At 36.5% G+C, this 25421-nt stretch overlaps 3 protein-coding genes across 4 annotated transcripts; 1 reads left to right on the top strand and 2 right to left on the bottom strand.

The window, feature by feature from the left end:
• Window positions 1-273: 273 nt before the first annotated feature.
• Window positions 274-5996, top strand: LOC124838467 (histidine kinase 5-like). 2 transcript variants are annotated; one of them, XM_047314068.2, is made up of 14 exons: window positions 274-614; window positions 787-864; window positions 1184-2021; window positions 2195-2251; window positions 2447-2674; window positions 2851-2944; window positions 3039-3245; window positions 3432-3562; window positions 3734-3783; window positions 3914-4230; window positions 4403-4503; window positions 4607-5407; window positions 5522-5689; window positions 5806-5996. In XM_047314068.2, the coding sequence occupies exons 3-14, from the start codon at window positions 1299-1301 to the stop codon at window positions 5926-5928; spliced, it is 3000 nt and encodes a 999-aa protein (XP_047170024.1). In that variant the 5' UTR covers window positions 274-614; window positions 787-864; window positions 1184-1298; the 3' UTR covers window positions 5929-5996. The 2 variants fall into 2 exon arrangements, with proteins under 2 accessions (XP_047170024.1, XP_047170023.1); XM_047314067.2 differs by having other exon boundaries at window positions 4400-4503.
• Window positions 5997-6461: 465 nt separating this feature from the next.
• On the bottom strand, window positions 6462-8499 carry LOC124838487 (ankyrin repeat-containing protein BDA1-like). The gene is made up of 2 exons (XM_047314097.2): window positions 7758-8499; window positions 6462-7585 (listed from the first exon to the last, which is right to left on the bottom strand). The coding sequence occupies exons 1-2, from the start codon at window positions 8352-8354 to the stop codon at window positions 6815-6817; spliced, it is 1368 nt and encodes a 455-aa protein (XP_047170053.1). The 5' UTR covers window positions 8355-8499; the 3' UTR covers window positions 6462-6814.
• A 1237-nt stretch (window positions 8500-9736) lies between these two features.
• On the bottom strand, window positions 9737-24073 carry LOC124840109 (NAD(P)-binding Rossmann-fold superfamily protein). The gene is made up of 10 exons (XM_088107190.1): window positions 23862-24073; window positions 23379-23496; window positions 23199-23287; window positions 22839-22894; window positions 22682-22737; window positions 22039-22132; window positions 12569-12648; window positions 11054-11096; window positions 10676-10767; window positions 9737-10250 (listed from the first exon to the last, which is right to left on the bottom strand). Exons 1-10 carry the CDS (start codon window positions 23915-23917, stop codon window positions 10071-10073), a joined length of 864 nt encoding a protein of 287 aa, XP_087963316.1. The 5' UTR covers window positions 23918-24073; the 3' UTR covers window positions 9737-10070.
• Between the last annotated feature and the right edge of the window lie 1348 nt (window positions 24074-25421).

The following is a 25421-nucleotide window of genomic DNA, read 5'->3' as shown; positions in this document are numbered from 1 at the left end:
GGAAGCTTGGTTTACAAACTAAAGCAACCACCCCATCGTCTAATGGATAACATCACTTGACATTATGGTTATCTAAATAAAATTGAGGTTTTATCTAAATATTTAAAAAATACCCAAAAAAAATTACATTTAAAATTATGCTAAAAGTTATGATTAGACTAAAATTTATTGAATTAAATTTATATTTTATATTTTTTTTAATAAAAGAAAAAGTGTGTTAAAAGCGGAGTAAAAATTCAAAGTGAGTTGATTCGGTAAACCCATTGACGCGTGGTTCAACGCGCCGCACCAGCACCACCGTGCCACTTGGGAAAAGGCGGGGAACAGCTATGGCTTCTTCTGGATTTAAAAACCAGAGTGTCCCCATACACACCCATTTTCTCTCTTTTCGGTTTAATCCATTTTTTGGAGAGAGAGAGAGAGAAAAAGAACAACAGCATCATGAGATAAGCCATATGTTTAATTAACACCGGAGGCTTTGCTTTTGCCGAGGAAAGAAAACTGTGGACTTTCGAAGGTAACACCATAACATTGTTTGTCACAAAAGCACAGGAAAGAAACACAGCAGCAGTTAAGAAAGCCAAACATTTCTCCATCATTTAGGACCCCCTAATGTACGTACCTACCTGGGTTTGTGTTCTTTTTTATCTGTTATTTTTTTATTAAAGTTTGTTGCTTTGTACTTCACATATTTATAAACACACGACTTTCATCTCTATTTGCTGACTGCTTCTTTCTCCTCTCTTGGGACATGCTGCGTTTTTTGTGATACATTTGAATACATAGTGGAAGAGATTCTTCTCAGAGACTGATTTGCAGGGAAAAAGCCTTTTGAACGTTGCAATTCTCCATTTGGTTGTTGAGGTGGGATGCAAAGGATGCTAATGATCTTTTAAGCTCGGAGTTTGTTGTTTTTTTATCCCTTTCATTTCAATTTACTTCATCTTTCCTGACACCTAGTTCTGTTATTCTACGTGTATCATAATTCAAAAGATAGAACGAATCAAACTTCTTTTACACGCTATAATCAACTTTGCATTTCAGTTTTTTTGAAGAAGTAAAATGACATAGGTTTTATAAAGCTAAATGCAGAAGTTGATTTCAGTTTATGGAGGAAATTCAATTTGTTTATCTTCTTATTTTGCCTATTATAAGAGATTACTGAGAAATTTATTCAAAACAGTTTTAGTTCCAAACTCGAGCAGGGTCCACTGCTTTGGCTTCCATCGGAGAGTGCTGTTCGCTGACTCTTATAATGCAAAGGGCCAAAGAGTTAAACTTGGATTAGCACTATTTTCATGGTCAGCGAGATGGAGAATGATTGCATAGAGGACATGGACATTGAGGCCCTTCATTCAATGTGGCCTGAAGATATTGGAACTGATGTTGGAAAGCAGTTTAATATAGAAAAGCCTGGAAGGGACCAAGACATGTTAGAGGAGGTTACTATCATAGAGGAGCCAACTATAGTTGATTTCAAGCGACTCATGGAGCTTACAAATTTTACAGAAAAGGGGTCTTCTCAGTTGGCATACCTAATGAAACACTGGGAGTACAAACAGGCCAATGTTGTGCGTCTTCTCAGAGAAGAACTCGACAACCTTAGCAAGCAAAGGCAGGATGTTGAACTCAGGAAATTGGAGATATTGGAAGAACATCGATTTGTGGAAGAAAGATATGGGGGTGATAAACGCCCGGTTTCTATTTTGGATGACGTTTATGATGGTATATGGCATGATGTACCTTGCAGGAAAAGTGATGTTGTGCTTCAAAACAAGAAGAACGAGATTGATGCTGAGTATGACACTGTCATGTACTGGAAACAGCGAGCCTTGCAATTAGAGAAGCAGCTGGAAGCAAGTATCCAAAGGGAACAGATACTTGAAGAAAAGTTGCTAGAAAGTATAGCAAACATTGAAAGGCAGTCCTCACCGGTGGAAGAACTGTCCCAGATCCTGAAAAGGGCAGACAATTTCTTGCATTTTATACTCCAAAATGCACCTGTTGTTATTGGCCACCAGGTAAATCAGCGTGTTGAGTTTTTTACTCTTCATTTGGATAACTTATAGAATAATCATAGGATATCATGACTTGAAATTGATTTTGAGATTTTGAGTACTCTTTTAAGTACTAACAAGCCAGTAGGCTCTGCTTGATGAGGGCTCTTTTAATCTGCTTGATATTTTTGTTCCAGGACAAAGATTTGCGCTATTGCTTTATATACAACCATTTTCCAAGTTTACAAGAAGAGGTAATGATTCCTGTTGGAACTCTTATCGCTAGGTGGCATGATCAATGTTGCCTAAGTTTGCTTTGTTCTAGTTGTTTTCTATGAAAAGCTGCTGAAAACTGAGAAGGAGCATATTTTGCTCTCTTTTTGTACTTTGCAAAGGACTTTTAAGTATGCTTAAATATCTTAGCTCTTTACATCACTCATCTTTTTCAGGACATCATAGGAAAAACGGATGTTGAAATATTCACGGGAGCTGGTGTTAAGGAATCTCAAGAGTTTAAGAGAGAAGTTTTGGAAAAAGGATTACCTGCAAAAAGGGAAATCACTTTTGAGACAGAACTGTTTGGGTCAAAGACATTTTTGATATATGTAGAACCCGTGTTTAGCAAAGCAGGGGAGACAATTGGAATAAATTACATGGGAATGGATATAACAGATCAGGTAAATATTGTCTTCTTTTTATCAAGTTTTACTTGCATTTTTTCTTTTTAACCAAGCCAAATGGTGTGTGATCCATATAGCGAAACCTCAATCAGTGGGATAAAAGTTTGTTGTTATTGTCGTACTTATATTCTTGTTCTTGTAAAGAGAATATTATGTTTCTTAAAATAATGCAGGTGAGAAAAAGGGAAAGGATGGCAAAGATTCGGGAAGAGACTGCTGTTCAGAAAGCCAAGGAAACAGAACTGAATAAAACTATTCACATTACAGGTTCAATCACTCAATCAAATCTCATTTATCAAATTTACTTCAATTTGTTCTTGCAGCAAGAAAGTTTATTATGTTCCCCTCCTCATTTTAATAGAGGAAACAATGCGAGCAAAACAAATGCTGGCAACAATGTCTCACGAGATAAGATCTCCTTTGTCTGGGGTTGTTAGCATGGCTGAAGTTCTTTCTAACACAAAACTTGATTGGGAGCAAAGACAACTCTTGGATGTCATGCTATCGTCTGGAGATTTGGTTCTTCAACTTATAAATGACATCCTTGATCTTTCCAAGGTCGAGTCAGGTTGTAAATCTATCCTTGTTCCATTTCTTACTGAAAGAAATCTGAGTTATGTAAAATAGATTTTAATCATTCAGATAGCAACTTGGAAGTTGCTTATGGTTAAGACAAAGTAGTGCTTTAGATTTTCTACTTTAGGCACTGATATTTTAAAATGTGATCATTCTCCAAAATCCCTGCTCTATGTAGGAGTCATGAAATTGGAAGCTACTAAATTCCGGCCAAGAGAGGTAGTCAAACATGTACTCCAGACTGCTGCAGTTTCGTTGCAAAAAGTACTAACCTTGGAAGGACATGTAACTGATGATGTACCTATTGAGGTGAGGAGTTAGTTATAGTTACAATACAACGTTAGCTCTCACATTTTGCATTGTTATTGTCCTTAAATGCTTGATTGACTGGTTCAATATAAATATTGTCGCATATTTAGCATGATTTCAGCTTATTAGTGCTAACTGTTTGCAGTTCATATGGTTCACTAATAATTTCAGGTGGTTGGTGATGTTTTAAGGATGCGGCAAATTCTCACAAATTTAATTAGGTACTGAGCTTCATGTCATTGTTGGTCTTTTTTCAATTAGTTTGTCACGAACATGATCCAAATTTTCATTTCCATTTGTTTTGAAGGAGTGGTCTGTTGCTCTATATTTACTGTAGCTAATATTTTGCAGCAATGCCGTGAAGTTCACCCATGAAGGCAAAATTGGAATAAACCTTTACGTCGTGCCAGAACCTTCTTTTGCAAAGGCAGAATGTATACAAAAGATGACTTCAGAGCATTCAGCTATTTCAGTGCCTCAAAGTGGCAGCGACAGAAAACCTCTTGGTGATGATTGTCCCAGCCAAAACCATGCATTCAATGACGAATGTAGATCACCGGTTAAAAGTGAATGCTCAATGAATGGAGACACTGAGGAGCAACCTTTTTCAGCTGGAACAACAGTGTGGATACGTTGTGATGTATATGACACGGGCATTGGAATACCAGGTACGCAGTGAGCATTACCTTTTTATTCATCACAAGTCACAACCCTGATTTCTTTTCTTCTTTTCTTCTGTTTGTTTTAGAGTTTTACTTTGTATTCACCAGTTTGAATTTTCTTACAGAAAAAAAGTACTCATCAGATGAATATTTTTTCCATGTTGTAATGCGACAGAAGATGCTATACCAACCTTGTTTAAAAGGTACATGCAAGTCAGTGCAGACCATTCTCGAAAGTACGGTGGCACAGGGCTAGGACTAGCAATATGCAAACAGCTGGTAAATTGAAAATGATGTTTCGTTCTCCTAACAAAAAAGGTGATATATTTCATTTGTTTTCTTTCTTTACTCAACCGGTAATGTTTCTTTGCACCTGTAATAGGTTGAGTTGATGGGGGGTCGTCTAACCGTGTCTAGCAAAGAACATTATGGTTCTACCTTCACTTTCATACTCCCATACAAGGTTTCAATTGCTTGTGATAATTCTGATGACCAGGATGAGCTGTCTGATGTAGAGAATAATGATGCTGCATCTGATGATACAATAGAAAGTTTCTTCCAATTCCAGCCACGCACTTTGGGCTCTCTTTTCTCATCTAATGGATGTAGCAAGACACAGATGTTATTACCAAACAAAATTGGCTACAGAAGCTCCCATAAACTTGGTGGATTTTCTGAGAGTTTATATCCAATCCTCTCTAATGATATCATGTCAAAAGAGACATGCTCAGTTGATGATTCATCTTCAGTTGTTGATGGTCCAGAGATGTCTGAATCGGCCAGTTCATCTGATCACAGCTCAGAATCAAAGAACAGAAGTTTAGTTAGCAGAGATAAACTCCAGCAAGATAAGGCTCATACCTGGTCCTTGAATGGTTATGCAGATTCCTCTGAAGCAACTGTGGCAAGTGGAGAAATGGCTGCAGCAACAAAGTCATGTGAATCCCAACAAACATGTCAGGGTCAGGGGAAGACTAACACAACTATCCAATCAAGCAACGGTACACTAGGAGTAACCAAATCCTCATCATGGCCTAAGATCCTTCTTGTTGAAGATACCAAGATTAATATCGTGGTGACACAGACCATGATGAAGCAATTAGGCCATAGCATAGATGTTGTGAATAATGGAGTGGAAGCTGTACGTGCAGTTCAGCGCTGCACGTATAACCTGATTCTGATGGTAATTTCTGGGATCTGTAATGGAATCTTGCGACAGTTTCACCATAAAAATTTTTTGTCTGTTCATTTACTTGATATGAGTTTCTACTAATCGTTTGGCACTTGCATTTCATAGGATGTCTGCATGCCAGTTATGAATGGTCTTGAAGCAACAAAACTGATTCGATCTTTTGAGGAAACAGGCAATTGGGATGCTGCAAGAAATGCAGGAATCGAGCAAAGTCTTCGAGACTCAGATTATGAATGTTCTGAACCTTGTAGAAAGCGGATTCCCATTGTTGCTGTGAGTAATGAGTCTGTTTGTGATGCTAAAGAATCTTAAGGGTGATTTTAATTTCCTGTGTAGTAATTTTTGAGAAGTAAATGATGATTGTGTTAATATTGATGATAATGATGCAGATGACAGCAAATGCTTTGTCAGAGAGTGCCGAAGAGTGTTATGCAAATGGAATGGATTCGTTTGTGTCAAAACCTGTAACTCTCCAGAAACTGAAAGAGTGTATTGAACAGTACCTGAGGTGATATCCTTGTAAATTTCAGCTAATGTATAAAAAAATATATATAAAAACATAGGAAAGTTTTGTAATCAATGCATCGTGTTCTCAAGGAAGTGCATGAACAATAATGAGCATTAACTAGGGGTCTAGGATTAGTAGTAGTAATAGTGTGAACTCATAACTATTTCCAGAAAGGGTATTGTTTACACTACAAACGAACTTCACAAATAAAATTATTGTATAGTATGGATTGATTGATTAAGACAGTCAAGGATACCAAACCAACTTAGACATCGATCAATCATTCCGGCTGTCAGAATCATGCAAGAACTTAAATAAGGGAAAGAAACTAAAACATATCAACTCGATAGAATCTTTGAATAATATGGATCGACTGGTCAGGTGACTAAGAATAACAAACGAACATGGTAATTGATTGGTTATATCAACACATGATTGATAAGTAGACGTTCAATGCCATTAACCAGTCTAAACGCAGCTTAACACAAATTAGTTAGATAATCATATTAAAATATGAACCATAATTAGACCAATAATAAACAAAAACCTATCAATAATATAAATAGAAGATCCAAATAAAATAATTATTTACATTGATCAGTACATTATAAATGTCACTACCAATTAATCTACCACCACCCCCTAGATCTTACTATCATGGTCAACGTCAACTGCCATCCATAATGGAAATTATATAATTAATAAAATCTTAGTTTATGCATTTGATATAGATGAATCATTAATAACTTCGTTGCATTTATTTTCTGGTGCAACACATTTATTTAATGACAGATTCTAACCATTCAAAAAATGAAAGGGAAAAGAGTTTCTATTTTCTGAAACATTTTCCCAAAATAAATTTCTGGTCTTTATGTTATGAACACAAATCATTACCATCTGTTTCCTCCTACAAACTTGAAGGTGTCTTTCTGTTTATGTGCATACATTTTAAGTTTTTTGGCTAATCTAATGTATATGAAACTTCCCCAACCGTAGAAGAGCGTGAAGACGCATGGCAGAACGACAGTGGCAGTGTTTAACCTGAAACTGGGTGATATCACTAACATGGAGAAGACGTAGCATCCAGAAAATATAGAAAGTGGAAAGGTGACGAAAACACTGATTCGCCCTCGTGGCATCAGAAAACATATCATCAAAATGGAAAGATAACAGGAGAACGTATTGAAGGACCAGAACCAGTTGAAGATTTGCATTTTCATCACCACTTTCCCAGCAATTTCTTGCATTGCTGCATACTCACTGTGCTGGAATGATGTGCTGATTTTCTTATTAGAAGGCATCACACTACCCTCTCCTTGGTAAACTCCGCCGGGAGGGCTACGCACTGATTCGTAAGTGTTTGTCGCAAAAAGAATGGCCACCACCAACAAAGCATTGCGTGTGTCGGTTGATATTCTCTTCCTCAGCCGAGTCACCGATATTGCTATTCTCTCATTCAATGTGATTTTTGCTCGTAGCTCTTCCACGAGTGTTGTGCTAGCAACTGAAAACCCACGTAAAGCTCCACGGCTCACTAACATGTCTCTGGTTTCTGCACTCTGAGCCTGTGTTTGGTTAATCTCTACTATGTCCAACGCTGTCGAGTCCTCAAAGTTCTTGGCATTTATGTCTATTTTGCTATCTAACAACAACTTAACTGCCTGCACAAAGAATACAAAATGCAAAGCAATAATTAATAATTAATTAGTGAACTTTAAAATTGATGTTAACCTTATGCTGAGGTATACCACAAAATCTGTTTGTAAAATGAGGTTTGCACTAACTTATATATTATAAATTTTGAAAGTAAAAGGAAAGAATTGGAGCTCATGCCTGAGGGAAGACTTTGAGAACAGAAAGGTGGAGAACTGTGTTGCCTGCTTCGTCCTGCCAGTTCAGAATTCTTCTCTCGCGGTTCTGAGCGTGTCTTTGGCAGTTTCTCTGGAGCCATCCAACTAAGACCTCCAAAGCCTGAAACTGGTTATATTTCACAGCAATATGCAGCGAGGTTTCACTTCGAACAGTTACATCTTCGATGGAATCTGGACAAGCCGATAAGAACTTTGCCACAAGGTCAACTCTCCCAGTTTGAGTTGCAACATGCAAAGGGGTGAGACCTTCTCTCCCTTTGATCCTGACGAGGTCCTTGTTGATTTCCACAAAGCGACACACCAATCTGTGATGATTGTTCTGCAACGCAAGATGCATGGGGCTGAGGCCACACTTGTTGAGCTTCCATGCAAAGGAGGGTTTGAGTCTCATGACCTCAGTGGCAAAACTTGCATGTCCTGCGGCAGCTGCAACATGCAGTGGAGTGTCAACAAATGGCATGAAGTCGGTTTGTTCCAACACGTAGGGTTGCATCTGAATCAGCTTGTAGAGCAAGTCTACGTCCCCATCTTGTGCAGCTACGACCAAAGTGTTGTTCATGATTATATGATTTGAGAGAAAACAGGTTTCATACAACGAAAATCAGTGTTTAAAGGGCTTTAACGGTCCTTTTATATACCATTTTTTGGCCATCGTCATCCCCTGGACCTTACGGTCAACACATATCAAGTTGCTTCTTGCTTTCATAAATAAATAAATCACTTCTTCTCGCCGTGTTTCTCAAGTTCATTCTTCTTCGAGATTATTAGTGCACTTTTTCTCATTCTAAATAAACTAACAGTAACTGACTTATTTTAACTATTTTTTTAACGATTAATAAATAAAAAATCAGTGCTTTTGAACTTATAAACTGATTTAAGAATGGTGTTTTTAAATAAGGTTAAGTTAATTAGATTTATTTATATTTAAGTTTATTATGGATGATTATTTTTCCAAATATTTAAGTTGGAAATAGATCTATAGTTTCAGATTTTTAAGTTCTAGATAACGTATAAACAGTTTTTCTAATCTACATGTTTTCTAGAGGCAAAATCAAAATCTTCATCAATATTATAATAATAGAATTTGAAATATTTTCAAGATTAACATAATATTCTTCTCGGTCTGTCTTTCGATGTTTTAATTGTTCAATTAGTACCATGTTAAAAATACTAAACAATTAGTGATATATAATAATTGAAATTTAAGAATATTACTTTTAATTAAAATATACATGAATAATTTTAGACTTTTACAGCTGTCAAACCATACTGTACTTATATTTTTATAGGCACTGTACAATAGAATATCATTATTTAATTTTAAAATTTTATTATATTTGTTGTTATAATCTTAATATAATATTTCGTTATTAAAACAAATTATTTGGAGATTGTTTGAAAAAGATTGGTGTTGAATTTTTCTTTGACCAATCTGACCCTACTTCATCTTCATGTAAATTTCTTTTAATTTTCCTTCACATTTAATCAGTTGCGAAGGGTGAACCGTTGTTCTTCCTCGTTTTTTGTGAAGATGTACAAGGAAATGAACCGTTGTTCTTCCTCGTTTTTTGTGAAGATGTACAAGGAAATGAACCGCAATGATGACCTTTGTGTTTGGTGAATGTTGTTCTATGCTTCAATTTTCTTATATATCAGAATGAATTCATTTAATTTTCTCCAGTCTTAATTTTTCTCCATCCATATTTATTGAGGGCTCATAATGCCGGTCTTCCAAAGGCTTACATTTTCCTTATAATTGGTTGGTAAAGTGTATCCGCGTTTCCTTATTCATAAAATTTGACTGGAAGTGCATGATCCCAAAACAAATAAAAAATAGATTGGACGACCAGTTCCAAATGTATTTCTTCTAGTCAAGTAACAGAATAAAGACTGATCAAATGATTAAGACTAGAATCTCATTCTTTCCATTCAAGACTACCATAAAGTAAAATCTATTATTTTATTTCCTTTGAAAATTACGTGATTTGACGGAGCCTTTGTCCACAGTTCATCTCGGTCGTCTTCAAAACTAATCAAACATTCGGACCACCTACCTACCAAGTGGGTTAATTACATTAAGCGACATAGTTCAACCAAAGAATTATGGCTTGTTGAACATTTTAAAAATGTAGATATACGGCTACATGCACGCACTTTCAGACTTTATTCTGCCAAGGAAGTGATATGCAGAAATATTCTCAGTTCAGAAAACACAGATATTCAGAAGCAAATCGCTCCATATTAGATTGACCCAGAGAACAAAATAAAGATATTTTTAGTTTGATTTATGCTGACTGTAACGTTGTATTCCGTAGACATCTATGATCCCCGGTGGGAAAACAGGATCAGTAGCAGCTCTAACAGCAACTTTTGCCACCGCAGTAACATTGACAGGAGGTGTCAATAGAGGTCCAATAAGTGGGATCTGGTTTAATGGTTTAGCAACTTGAAGAACCTACAGCAGTCATGTAAAAATACATACGAACAAATTTATTAAGCTGATATTCAGAAGAAACTAAATCATTTTTAGGAATTAGACGTTCAATCAAAACCGAAAAAGTAAAAAGTGTTATGCCATAAATGTGCACTGCAGACATACAGATATACAGACAGGCCCCACATTTTTCACACTTACGATAACCTCCCTTATAAGTGTACGTGCTCTAATTTTTATTCCAAACACTTCAAAGAATCAGTGTAATGTAAAAAGGGGGGTTAACCAACTAAAAAAGGTAAATGTAGGGATAGAAAAAGTAGAGAACTGTTTGTACAATTTCAGAAAACTTAACAAGGGATTATTATAATTTACTCTAAAATTAATGTCAAATCATCGAAGGAGATAAGTAATGTCTGTCGTATTAGAGAAGCACGTGAACTTACCGTCTCCAATGGAGATCCAATTACACCAAGGGGTAACTTCATACTCCCAACACTTCGAGTACCGTAAATAAATCCTGGCCTTAGAATTACTCCTGAAAAAAGCATGTAATAGGGCAATCATATACGAGCATAATACTCCCCAGTAACAAGAATCATTAGTAACGATTTATACTTTCTTTGAAATATCTGCAATAATTTGTTAAAATAGAATACAAAACTGCGAGAAAATAAACTATAAATGTCTTTAATAGTATTTTAAGAAAATAAAATTTAAACTCAACTCAACCTCAACCAACTACTCATAAAATGAAATTAATAACTATTTATATATTATAATTTGACCAGTGAAAGTGAGATCTCTAAATTGCCATTACATACCTCCATATGGAAATTTGCTCAGGAGCTCTGTTTCAGCAGCTTTCTGCATAAGTTACGACACTATATAAAAATTTCACTATATTAAAAATAGAAAACGTTTCAGCATCAAATTTACAATTTTTTTTTCTTTAATGCAAGCGTGTTAAAGATTGCAGCACAAATAGAATTCAGAATATCACAAATAGATGACTAGAATCAGCCAACCATTTAAATCATTACGTATCTCTTTACATGATCTATTACATACGATGGCTTGGACCCAACTCTGAAGATCCAAGTTCATTCAGATTGAGGAAAGACCATGTCAGTGGCTTGTTCACTTGGAGAGAAAAAAAGACAGAAGGGTATTGCAGGAGATTAATCAGTAAAACCATCAGGAGGTGAATCTTCCAGAATTAGGAGGATGCACAAAGGACATAACAAGTCTATTAGAGGGAAGCAAAAAGGTGGAATCATATGTTTAGGAAGGTAGTTTTTAAGTAGTAGATTTATGGTGGCAAGAATTATATATATGTTTAGAATAAAGAAACAAAGAAGGCATGTGATGAATTCTGTGTTTAAACCGTGGTGGAGCTATGCAATTTAAAGATAATAGAACATAATTAAATAATGCCCAGTTACCATATTTTAGGTTAATAACATAATTATATAATCAATCTAATTGATCCTGATATCATTAATTACTATAAATATGAGATTCTAACATATCTACAAGACTTTAACACTCCCCACAGATTAAAGGATATAGGTCATATGCAACAAGCTAGATGATATTGGGAATTGACAAAACTAGCTTATAGTTCCCCGTCTAAAAAAGTGACAATCAATGTCAATATATTTCATCGTTTTCATGGAGTACTGAATTTGAGGCAATATGCATTGTGGTATGATTATCACATAAGTGATAACTTGCAGCCTCCTCAAACTTTCAATCCTGAAGGAACTGTTTGATTAATACAGGCTCCAGACTGACAACAACCATAGCTCGATAATTTGCCTTGGCATTGGACCTGACTATAACATTTTGCCTCTTGTTATATCTAACAAATATACATAAACTGGAGGTCGACCTTCTATGAATGGGGGAGTGGGAGCCCACCCAGTCACCCAAGAAATATTTTAGTTTACCAAGATCTTTTGTTTAAAAACACTTGAAAAATTTTTGCTTCACCTTCATGCTACCTGGTTGATCATTACTATAATGACAATGCTATTAGCACAAAAAACTAGATAAATGCAATAAGTAGGTGAGCGATGGTAGAAAACAAAGTGGTTTGCTCCAAATCATACGAAACTTTTGAATCACAATATTAAATCTACTAAATCATGCTCTAGGTGATTGTCCTAAACTGTAAATTTCAAATAACTAAGAAGTCAAAACTATGAAGCAAGTGTTAATGCACCCATGGAATGTAAAATTTTTCATACTTCTCCGTCACATGTTTCCTAGCAATATTCATCAACTAATAATTCATTCCTCAAAACATCCTCACGATAAAGAGTAAGACATATTACCTTTCCTTGATAATACCCCTGCAGTAAGTAATTTACTACACCAAAGTCAGCAGCAGAGATATAGACAAATCTTTTAACACCTGTAAGACCAAGAATAAATCATCAACCAGTAAGTGGTAGAAAACTATACGAAAGGAAATGATAACAATACTTTGTCAAACAACAAAAATACAAAACCAATTTCAGTTTTTTTATTTCTAAATCTAGTAAACTTGCAAATAGCAACGAGTTTGCAATGAATGTTGCTAAATATCACCTAATAATTTAGATGAGGTTTGAATTAATTAAACTAAACACCAACCAACTTCTATCGTTTGGCTCATTCCATGTTTCACAACAAATAAATGTATAAACAATTTGTCAAAGAAAATGTGTACAGAGACAACTGCTTAGTTTGGTCTACAATTACATGAAATGATACAACATTCTATACACCTGCCATGGCCCAAATTGGCAAACGAAAAAAAAAACGTAGGATATTTTCTAAAGAATGCACTATGGGTCTCTTTGACAAACTTCTCCATAAACACTTCTAAAAGAGAAAAAAAAAAGAACAAAATAACTGAATGAGTTTTTCCATAAGTTAAAATTAATTTATTTTCAAGTTTAAAATAAGAATTAGAGACGCTATACAGAAATATCTACAAATTAATTTATGTATACGCTAATTTTAGCTTATGGACAAACTCATTTTGTTTTTTCTCTCCTATAAACAGTAGTAGAAAAGTTTGTGCATATGTCTTACTTTTTTTGTAAGATAGACAAACTATAACAGAAAGCTCAAACACATGACAACAAAGGCTAGACTCTTCACTAAAAGCTTATAATTGTTATGCATCAAACATATGCTATCCAAATGGAACAACAGTGCCTAACATATCCTATTTCTGTGTAGGGGCTATCATAATAATTGGTTTTAAGTGAACTCACTTTAATCCCAATTAACCAGTTTTATAATAACCTGTTGATTAAAAATGATCATAAAAATTAACCCTACTTGACAAGCGAATATTATAATAACAAAACCATAAATGATTTCCATGATTGATTTTGGTTTGGTAAAACTAATTCTAATTTATGAAAAACTGATTATATAACCGGTTGTAACTAAAACTGATTATATAATCAGATATATATCTTAAAAATGGTTAAAAATATTTACCATACATGACAAGTGAATATTATAACCAACCCATAACTTGTTTCCATAATTGATTTTGGTTTTGTAGAAATGAAAGAACTGGTTACATGACCAGCTATAACTAAAAATGGTTATAAATCTTAAGCTAATAATTGGTTCTCGCTTTTAAAAACTAGTTTTAACATTTAAAATCTGTTAGATATATTATATCTTTTATCTTTTAGTTAGTTTGTTATTATTTCTCTTTTGTATTTTGGGCTTAGCCCATATTTCTTTTATTATAAATAGAGAACCCTATGTGTGTATTTTACACAAGGGAGATTAATCCAAATATAGTTTTTCACTATATTCAATATGGTATCAGAGCAGGTTCTCTGATCTTCTTCCGGGGTCTCTGCTGTCTGCCGGCGGCCAGCCGCCATGGCCGCCGGCAGCCCCTAAAATTTCAGCCGGCAGCCCTAAAATTTCAGTGGGCAGCCCTTTCTCTTCTTCTTAAATTTGTGCCACAGTCAATACCAGTGCAGCCAGTCGCCTCTACTGTCGACCATCGCCAGCCACTGTCCGCTTCCAACCTCTGTCCGCGGCCGGCCACCGTCGTCGCCGCTGTTGTCGCCGTCGCCACCGCCGGCCACCATCACAGTTTCGACAGGTGACCTTCGGATCTAGACCGTCTCTTCGAGCGACGGCCAACCACGCCGGTTTCAAGAGCCACTTCTCAGCTCCGCGCCGTTTGCCGCTGTCCGCGGCGTTTGCCGCTCTCGCGCCGTTTGCCGCTGTCGCGCCGTTTGCCGCTGTCGCGCCGTTTGCCGCTGTCGCGCCGTTTGCCGCTGTCGCGCCGTTTGCCCCTGTCGCGCCGTTTGCCCCTGTCGCGCCGTTTGCCGCTGTCGCGCCGTTTGCCGCTGTCCGCGACGTTTGCCGCTGTCCAGGCGCCGTATGCTTCCAACCACTGTAGGCCCCCATCACCTCGTCAGTTAGTGATGGCAGTCCCTGTAGTTTTGTCGCTTCCAGCCACTACAGGCCCCATCAATCAGTGAAGGCAATTTAGTCCCTGCAGGCCCCATCAGTCAGTGATGGCAATTTAGTCCCTGCAGGCCCCATCAGTCAGTAATGGCAATTTAGTCCCTACAGTGAGGGGGAGTATGGTTCCAAGACAACACTTCAAGTCACATATATATGGGTGTAGTCCCTACAGTTTTGTAGATTTCAGCTACTACTGTTGATCCCATCACCCATCCATCATTGATGAGGATTTAGTGTAGTCCCTGCAGTTTTGTAGCTCTTAACTTTCAGCTACCACTGTTGATCCCGTCACTCATCCATCATTGATTGGGAATCAGTCCTTGTAGTTTGTCATTGTCCACCACTGCTCTTCTTCATCCACTTTTGAAGTTGAAGTTTCACAAGCTGCTGTTAGTCCATCTATGTTTGCCTCACACTCTTGAAGACAAATCATCTAGTTCAACACTGAGTTCATCTATTCCAAGCTTAGTTCATACAATTTGTATGCTCCAGCTTGAGGGGGAGTGTTAGATATATTATATCTTTTATCTTTTAGTTAGTTTGTTATTATTTCTCTTTTGTATTTTGGGCTTAGCCCATATTTCTTTTATTATAAATAGAGAACCCTATGTGTGTATTTTACACAAGGGAGATTAATCCAAATATAGTTTTTCACTATATTCAATAAAATCAATTTTAATTAATATTGTTAGGATATTTATCCTATTTTATCATCATTATAGTGTGTCAAGGGTTACCCTATTTATCATGATTATATTGTGTCTAGGATTACCCTATTTATCATGATTATATTGTGTCTAGGGTTACCCTATTTATCATGTATTTGTGTATCAATTTATTCTTATAAATAGAAGATTGTGAGAGGGATCAATTAAGCCCTCAAGAATTATTTCTTTTCAATCTTAAGTTGGTATCAGAGCGGGTCGATCCCGCTCTGGTTTCTGTCTCGTAATATATATCTGTCCGGCGCCATAGTTCTTCGTCGCCCGCCGCTGCCCGCCGCTGCCCGCCGCCGGCCACCGTCGTCCGTCGCCGGCCGTCGTTCACCGCCCGCCGTTGCCGGCCACCGTCGTCCATCACTGTCACAGTTTCCTTCGTCTAAACCCTTAGGGTTTTCTTGTTCCTCGCTAGTACTATTTGTCTTCTTCAGAGATGGCGTCTGGCAGTACTCTTTCCTTCTCTGGAAGTCCATCAATTACCTCCGAGAAGCTAAATGGAAAAAATTATCTATCATGGTCTGCTGCTGTTGAAATGTGGTTCCTTGGCCAAGGGCATTATGACCACCTTGAGCGAGATGGAAGCCATGTGCCTACTGAAAAAGCTGATCAGTGGAAACAAGCAGATTTCCAGTTGTGTACCCTGTTATGGCAATCAGTGGAACCCAAACTTCTTGTATCTTTGAGGGCTTTCAAAACTTGTCACTCCTTTTGGAAGAAAGCCCAAAGCATTTATGCCAACGATATTCAACGTCTCTATGACACTACGAACAAGCTTGCATCTCTTAAAATGGCAGACCATGATATGGTGTCCTTCATGGCTGAAGCCCAATCTGCTATCGAAGAACTTAGGATGTTTTTGGAAGTAGATCCATTAGAGGATATCAAAAAGAAACTAGACAAATTTTACATGGTGTTGATCCTTCGTGCCCTACATCCCGATTTTGATCATCTCAGAGATCAACTTCTAACTAGTCATGAGGTTCCCTCTATGGAAACATTGACCACTCGCCTTCTGCGTGTCCCGGTATCTCAAACTCAAGAAGCGCATGAACTAGTGGAACCATCTGTCATGGTTGCCACACGAGGAAGAGGAGGACGTGGCACTAGAGGAGGAGGACGAGGAGGTCGGGGACGTACTCAATGCACATATTGTAAAAGGATGGGTCATACTCAAGAGAATTGCTACTCCTTACATGGTTTCCCTTCCAAAACCGCCAATATTTCGAAGACTGAAACTTCCACTTCGAAAACTGAAACCTCCACTTCTATGTTTTCTGAGGATGAATATCAAGAGTATTTAAGGTTAAAGTCTAACAGCTTGGCACAACCATCTCAATCTCCCAATACATCAACAGCCTGCGTTTCTCAATCTATGGAATGTCAAAATTCATGGGTAATTGACTCAGGTGCTTCTGATCACATTTCTGGTAATACCTCTTTGTTCTCATCTATTTCCTTTCGAGAAAAACCTCATTTCATAACCCTTGCAAATGGATCTAAAACTTCTTCCAAAGGAGTCGGTCATGTTTCTTTGTCTCCCTCCCTCAATCTCAACTCAGTCCTTTTTGTCCCTAATTGTCCTTTTAATTTAATTTCCTTAAGCCAGTTGACTAAAATGTTAAATTGTTCAATAACCTTTGATCATAAATCTTTTGTTATACAGGAGCGTGGTTCGGGGAGACAGATTGGAGAAGGGTATGAAGCTGGCGGATTATACCATTTTGGATCTCGTCCAAGGGTGTCTTGTGTTGCTGCTCCTAATCCTAAAGTGCTACATGATCGACTTGGCCATCCTCATTTGTCCAAATTAAAAAAGATGTGTCCTGAACTTAGTGGTCTCCAAACTTTAGAATGTGAGTCATGTCAATTAGGAAAACATGTTAGATCTTCCTTTCCTAAAAGGTCTCAATCAATATGTAATTCTAGTTTTTCCATCATCCATTCTGATATATGGGGACCTAGTCGTATCTCCTCCTTTGGTTTTAGATATTTTGTTACCTTTATTGATGAATATTCAAGATGTACTTGGGTTTATCTTATGAAAAATCGTTCTGAATTGTTAGTTATCTTTACATCCTTTTTGAATGAAATCAAGAATCAATTTGGTCAAGTAATCAAAATATTAAGAACTGATAATGCAAAAGAGTATTTCTCATCCTCCTTTTCTGCCATCTTGAGTTCCCATGGTATCTTACATCAGTCTACTTGTCCTCATACACCACAACAAAATGGTATAGCAGAACGAAAAAATAGACACTTGGTTGAAACTGCTCGTACCCTTTTGCTTGGTGCCCATATTCCTGTCCATCACTGGGGGGATGCCATCTTAACTTCATGTTATCTTATTAATAGGATGCCCTCCTCCTCTCTTGATAATAAAGTCCCTTTCTCCATTTTGTTTCCTAATGATCCTCTCTTTCATACATCTCCCCGAGTGTTTGGCTGTGTATGTTTTGTTCATGACATGTCTCCAGGTCTAGACAAACTCTCCGCTCGCGCTCTCAAATGTGTCTTCTTAGGCTATTCTCGACTTCAAAAAGGATATCGGTGTTACTCTCCTGAAACTAAGAAGTATTACATGTCTGCCAATGTCACATTCTTTGAACAGACTCCTTACTTCTCTCCATCTGTTCAGGATGTTTCTATCCTCCAGCAAGTCCTTCCTATTCCAATGGTTGAGTCAAATAGCTCCACTGTCTCTGTCATTCCAAGTCTTGATCACAATCCTTCTACACCTGTTTCTCCACATACTGAGATCATCCCACACAGGGCCTCAATGGATAGTCCACCTCCCCAAGACAATGGTGAATCTCCTACTTCAGATTCTTCTCCCTCGTCACCTCCTCCCACGTCTCCTGGTGCAAATGATTCAGCATGGCCTATTGCCCTCAGAAAAGGTACTCGTTCCACTCGGAACCCTCATCCCATTTATAATTTTCTAAGCTATCATCGATTGTCGCCCTCCTATTTTTCTCTTTTATCCTCAGTGTCCTCTGTTGTTATACCTAAGAATGTGAAAGAAGCACTTGATCATCCTGGATGGCGACAAGCTATGATTGCAGAAATGCAGGCTCTTGAGCACAGTAATACTTGGGAGCTGGTGCCCCTTCCCCCAGAAAAAAAGGCGGTTGGTTGTCGATGGGTGTATGCAGTTAAAGTTGGCCCTGATGGTGAAATTGATCGGCTCAAAGCTCGGCTTGTTGCCAAAGGTTACACTCAGGTTTATGGTCTTGATTATTGTGACACTTTCTCTCCTGTAGCCAAGATGACTACTATTCGTCTCTTCTTTGCCATGGCAGCCATTCGTCACTGGCCACTTCATCAATTGGATATCAAGAATGCCTTCCTACATGGTGATCTTGAGGAAGAAGTTTATATGGAGCAACCTCCTGGGTTTGTTGCTCAGGGGGAGTCTGGTATGGTATGCAAATTGCATCGATCTCTATATGGCCTTAAGCAATCCCCACGTGCTTGGTTTGGAAAGTTTAGCTCCATTGTTCAAAAATTTGGGCTAAAACGCAGTGAAGCAGACCATTCAGTTTTTTATTGTCATTCTTCTCTCGGGAAATGTGTTTACTTAATAGTATATGTTGATGATATTGTCATTACAGGAAATGATGCTGTTGGAATATCTCAACTAAAAGAGTACTTGTGTAGACATTTTCAAACCAAGGATCTTGGAAGTCTCAAATACTTTTTAGGCATTGAAGTAGCGCAATCAAAAGATGGAGTTGTAATCTCCCAAAGGAAGTATGCTCTTGATATATTACAAGAAACAGGCATGATTGATTGTAGACCGGTAGACAGTCCCATGGACCCAAACCAGAAATTAAGGACAGAAGAAGGTGAATTATTCTCCGATCCAGAGAGGTATAGGAGGCTGGTTGGCAAACTGATTTATCTCACTATTACAAGGCCAGATCTATCCTTTGCAGTTGGAGTGGTTAGTCAGTTCATGCAGGCTCCATGTGTTGACCATTGGAATGCTCTCATTCGCAGTCTAAGGTATGTAAAGAAGGCTCCCGGGCAAGGATTGTTATATGAAGATAAAGGAAGCATTCATGTCTCTGGGTATTGTGATGCAGATTGGGCAGGTTCACCTATTGATAGACGGTCTACAACAGGATATTGTGTTTTTCTGGGAGGAAACATTATTTCATGGAAAAGTAAGAAACAGAATGTAGTAGCTCGATCAACCGCGGAAGCCGAGTATAGGGCAATGGCATCATTAACATGTGAACTTATATGGGTGAAACAATTCCTTCAAGAGCTTAAATTTTGTGACATCCATACTATGAAGATGTATTGCGACAATCAAGCTGCTCTCCACATTGCATCAAATCCAGTGTTTCACGAGAGGACTAAACATATAGAAATTGATTGTCATTTTGTTCGTGAAAAGTTGTTGACCAAAGAAATATGTACTGAGTTTATTGGGTCAAACGATCAACTCGCAGATGTATTGACTAAGTCATTAAGGGGTCCTCGGATTGAGTTTATTTGTTCCAAGCTTGGTACATACAATTTGTATGCTCCAGCTTGAGGGGGAGTGTTAGGATATTTATCCTATTTTATCATCATTATAGTGTGTCAAGGGTTACCCTATTTATCATGATTATATTGTGTCTAGGATTACCCTATTTATCATGATTATATTGTGTCTAGGGTTACCCTATTTATCATGTATTTGTGTATCAATTTATTCTTATAAATAGAAGATTGTGAGAGGGATCAATTAAGCCCTCAAGAATTATTTCTTTTCAATCTTAAGTAATATGACATAGTTGGCAAAAGAGTACTAATTTTGGATCATAGAGTAATAGTTTTGGATGTTTTTGCACAAGTAATTTTAAAATTCGTCCAAAATGTGAACATTGTCACCACATTACACATACCATTAATAAGTGTTGGAAGCTACATGAGAAACCCTCCTTGTTCACCTAATATTGTCTAGACGTCTATTGTCAAGTCTCCTGTTGCTCCTACATTACCATCTTATGGCCTTGGTGGTACACATGGGTAATTCATTTGCTTGAATCTCAATTTTTTCCTTAGGCCCAAGGGACATTGACTTCGATGTCACATATCTAATATATGGTTTACCGGGTGTACCTGTAACCATTCTCCTCACTATACTAACCTCAATTATCATTGACTTTCCTCCATACCTTTTTATATTTGTTTGTCCTTGATGTATTTAGTTCTTATTCCTAAGTCTCTAGGTGAAGTTTTATCTCATCCAGAGTGGCCAAAGCAATGATGGAAGAGATCCGTATCCTTAGTGGTACATGGAAGAGGTTTCTCTTCCAACTAACAAATCAATTATTGGGTGTCGTTTCAATGCCGAGTACTCTTATAATAGGGACTAATGGTAAAATTGATCGCTATAAAGTTTGTATGGTTGCCAAAGAATAAACACAAATCTATGATAAGATTATACTCACTTTCTCATATTGCCAAAATGATATTTATCCAACTTCTCTTCTCCATTGTGACCATTCATCACTGGACTATATTTAAGTTTGACATCAAGATTGTCTTTCTACACTGTGATTGTGATGAGGAAGTATACATGGAACAACTTACTGGAATTGTTGCTTAGAAGGAGTAGTCTGATATGGTATTTCATCTACGAAGGTCCCTGTATGGCCTCGAGAAATCACTTTGTGCATGATTTCAGCATTTTTGGCCTGTCATCCAACAATCTGGAATGATACAAAGTGATGTTGTTCATTCTCTATTTTATCATCATTCTCCCTACCTAAGTATCTATCTCATTGTATATGTGTACAACATTGTTATCATAGCTAGTGATAAGGTGGGTATTGTCCAATTAAAACAATACATTGCTTAACGGTTTCTGACAAAAAGATCTTGGACATTTAAGGTATTTTCTTGGTATAAAAGTTGTACAATCCAAAGAGGGTTAGTCATATGTTAGAGAAAATATGCCAGTGACATTCTAGAAGGAACAGGGATGTTAAATGTTATGTTTAGGGAAACACCAATGGATTCGAGTGTCAAAGTTATACCTGATCAAGGAGAGCCATATTCTGACCCAGTGACATACAAATAGTTAGTTGGTAAGTCAAATTACCTCACAGTGATTCATTCTGACATTGCATTTGTAGTGAGAGTGGTAAGTCAATTATTAAACTCCCCTTGTTGAGAACATCAGGATGCAGTCATACAACTCCTAAAGTATGTTAAGAATGATCATGGAAATTATGAAGATAACGGAAATACTCAAATTGTTAGATATTCTAAAGTTTTGGGTAGGGTCAGGGTCAGGGTCACCAAGCAATACACCCTCCACTTCAAGAAACTGTGTTCCTGTTGGATTTAATTTTCTATCATGTAAAATTAAGAAACAAATTGTTGAGCCAAGATTATGAGCATAATAGAGTATAGGACAATGACATTGGTTATTTGTGAACTCATATCGATAAAGCAACTCCTCAACGAGTTTAAATTTGAAGAATCCGATGGCTTGAATGTACCAAACACTTGAGGTAGATAGTCATTTCATAAGAAATGGTAAGAATTGAACAAGCAATTATTAAGAATAGAAGTTTGAATTCCTCAATTACCTTGATCTGAAGCTGCTCTAATTGCATTGATGTTAGCAGTCCCATTAATTTTGTACATGTATGAGTTGGAGCCAAAACCACCAACACACGAGATCTTACAAAAGAAACACAAGTTAGCACAATAGGCTTATCATAAAAAGGAACATATATATACGTATAATTCTGTATCCTAACCAACAAAATTTAGACACATTAGGTCAGTTAGTGCCATGTGTGCAGGATGGTTACTATAATTCTCTCAACCCAAATTATCTTGTAATCAATCACAAAAACCCACTTCTGTTTCTTTCCTTATAATCTGTTAGAACCATAATTTGCAACCAAACTGTACAATCATTATCATCAACATTATCTAAAACTCATAGAGGCTACGCTCCAACCACTTTACCTAGCTTATCCCATGAAGAGAATAAAAGTGAGATATTTAGTCTCAACAAACTGATCAAAACATGTCACCAAACAAATTGTTCAAAATCTAATGCAACATGTTGTAATAGCACAAGAAACAAAAAATAAATAAAACAAACTAGGCTTTTGGGCCTCTAAGTTGTAAAATATTTACCAGGCATTATAATAAACTAAAGGGGAAAGGACTTGTGACTAAATTTTTAATATGCATTATAACAAAACAAGGGGAACTTACAACAGCAGTGACCCCATTTAGAGCTTCTTTCAATGAATCAGTTGAAAGGATATTCCCTAATTATTAGAAGACAATATAGACGTTAGACTATTGTAGTGTCCCACTAAGATTTTGTCTAGAAGAAAATGCTAAAAAGAATAAGAAAAAAAAAACAGACCTTTATACCAAGTAACATTGCCAGCCCAGGAATCATGCAGGGATGACCTGCCAGACCTGGGAAGTAAGACATGGAGTTATTGGTAATGAAGATACGTTACAAGAAGAAAAATGTTTAATAATAAATATGAAAAGCTGTTCACAATTTAGAGTGACAATACATAAAGAATGACAGATCGATAATAATACAAAAATATATGAAGAAGAAGAAAACATAGATGTGGTTATATAATAATGCATTCCTCTAATGCAAACATTATAATAGATTAACGAGATGAAATTTCAATTCTGATTGAAGAACAGTACCTAAAACGCCTACATAATTACATCAAGTTTTGTCCAATGAGAAAAAACATCAAACCTGCTAATACTAGCAACAGATAAGCCACGTTCTAAGGCTTCTCTACAAATGTGTGATCCGACAAATCCATTGCCTCCCAAAACAAGCAACTTTCATAAAACCCAACACAAGTTTTAGGTTAGAAAGCCAGATACTGGTAGAAAAATAAATGTTCCACATATAATTATCGTGGCAGAATACCTTTTCTGTTGGGGGTGGGGGCACATTTACAGTCTCTGCTTCTTCAGTTTTGAATGGCTCATCAACTTTATTAGAATCTGTGCAGAGATTTCTCCCGCTGACTGACACTGCCGTTGTACTGCAAGGTAAGAAGAAAAGGATAACACCGTGAAACGACTTAATCAATAATTTACAAATCATGAAGACAATCAACATAAAATTCAAATCACATTCGTACCGAAACCTAACGCAGTGAATTCCATAAAGAAAAATTAAACTCATGGCGCAATTAAATTGTAGCGGCTATCCTCCATCGCATATCATGTACAGCATTGCTAATTTGGTAGAGCTCAATTTCATTTCAACCAGGTAGTTACAGAAACTTAAAAAATTATATGAATATAAAATAGAAAATATCAACGAGGAGCAGATAATCGAATTGAGTATACAACAAAAAACGACACGATTACTGAACATAACGATTGGAAAGAATAGAAAGCATACTTGAGCCTGGAAATGGAAGGCGTGGAGTGGATCAAGCGCGAAAGCAATGTCCTCATTTGATGGTAATGGAATTGAATTGAGTTTTTGTTTCGAATGTTACTTAGGAAAGGAAGCTTGTAAGGAGAATTAGGAACGGCGAGAGAAGGTTCATGAAAGACAGTCTCTACTAAACTAACTGGAAAGTGCTGAGGGCGAGAAGCAACAGCGTACACGTGGCGCCTCGTCCTGCTGACACCTCTTCGCTCTATGTGGCTATATACCCACCTCAACTTCCTCACACGGCTTACTTTTTTCTTCGACCCACGTGACTTGAATTCCGCCTTGGTCCTCGGCCCAGGACACAGGACCCAATGTCTTGCTATTACCACCCCCGTTTGCTGTCTAAAACTCAACCACGATTCAAAGGAAAAAGACACTGTTTTAATATTTCGTTCAAAATACCTGCCGTGAAAGTATATTTTTATAGAAATAACATAAAGGTATTCATAAATAAGCTTTATTCATTTATTATTTAATGAATAAATTTAGTCTAATAAGAGATTTTTTAGATTTTTTCATGAGACATTCGACATCAATCTACTATAAATATAAACATTTTTAAACTATCTATCACTTCTAAAATACCATCTTTTAGAGTTTTATAATTTATATAAAAGATTAAAATGTTATTTTCAATTCAAAAATTATAAATAATAAATTTATAGATTCTTTTATAAACTAAAAATAAAATTAATTTATATAAATGAAAACAAATCTCATATTACTAAATTATTTTTATAAAATTGAGTTATATATATTTAAATTTTTTTACTAGTTAATTGTAATTCATATATATGAAATTTTAATATATTTGGGAACCCTTTTACTATTTTTATTCTTCTCGTTATTGTGTATCCCTACAAAGTTAAACTATATATCCGTAGAATATTTGAAAATATTTATAATATTTTATCATCTTCCCACTTTCAATTGGGTTAGGTATTGATATAGCGATTGTAGAACTAGATGCCAACTTCATTTGTGAATTTTCCCTTTCTTGTTTTGTCTAGCGAGTGTGGAGAATTTCTTTTACAACGGCCAGAATGATAATGACCTTTTTCTAATTAATTGGACCTGTTGTTAATGTTTGATTAAGAGTATAACAATGATTAAAATACATATACCATACATTTGATGGTTTATCCTTATCCGAATATTGATGAATCACTACAAATAAAAGCTATCCTTAGAAATTAAAAAATTCAAATTGGAGAGAATTTGAAGTCAGTGGTGAAGCTTTTATGGAATGTGTAAGAATATAATTTGATGTAATAAAATAAAAAAAAATGACGCTTTAAAGTAGACATTGCATGATACCCTAAAAAAAAAATGTTCTCGTTGCAGTATAAAATGACACTAACCAACCAAGGTAAATAGAATATATGAAATCCGCCATCAAATAAGATAAATAATAATTAAGTCTGTTTTATTAGAATAAAGAATATTAAAGTTGTCGGAATACGTTTATATTCAAGTATTAAATAATTTATTTTAAACAAGTACAAGTGTTTTAGTTCTCGC

This window comes from Vigna umbellata, chromosome 2 (assembly GCF_029865625.1).
Source record: "Vigna umbellata cultivar VRB3 chromosome 2, Vumbellata_1.0, whole genome shotgun sequence".
Classification (NCBI taxonomy): Eukaryota; Viridiplantae; Streptophyta; class Magnoliopsida; order Fabales; family Fabaceae; genus Vigna; species Vigna umbellata.
This window is presented reverse-complemented; position numbering and strand designations above follow the sequence as displayed.

Excerpts from the sequence above, each read along its gene's own strand:
- LOC124840109 (XM_088107190.1), bottom strand. The coding sequence starts at position 23,917 with ATGAGGACATTGCTTTCGCGCTTGATCCACTCCACGCCTTCCATTTCC. Across the intron at positions 10,768-11,053 it reads GAGCAAATTTCCATATGGAG|GAGTAATTCTAAGGCCAGGA; the intron begins GTATGTAATGGC and ends TGCTTTTTTCAG. Across the intron at positions 10,251-10,675 it reads TTGGATCTCCATTGGAGACG|GTTCTTCAAGTTGCTAAACC; the intron begins GTAAGTTCACGT and ends TGACTGCTGTAG.
- LOC124838487 (XM_047314097.2), bottom strand. The coding sequence starts at position 8,354 with ATGAACAACACTTTGGTCGTAGCTGCACAAGATGGGGACGTAGACTTG. Across the intron at positions 7,586-7,757 it reads TTCTCAAAGTCTTCCCTCAG|GCAGTTAAGTTGTTGTTAGA; the intron begins GCATGAGCTCCA and ends TTCTTTGTGCAG.
- LOC124838467 (XM_047314067.2), top strand. The coding sequence starts at position 1,299 with ATGGTCAGCGAGATGGAGAATGATTGCATAGAGGACATGGACATTGAG. Across the intron at positions 2,252-2,446 it reads TTCCAAGTTTACAAGAAGAG|GACATCATAGGAAAAACGGA; the intron begins GTAATGATTCCT and ends CATCTTTTTCAG. Across the intron at positions 4,504-4,606 it reads TAGCAATATGCAAACAGCTG|GTTGAGTTGATGGGGGGTCG; the intron begins GTAAATTGAAAA and ends CACCTGTAATAG.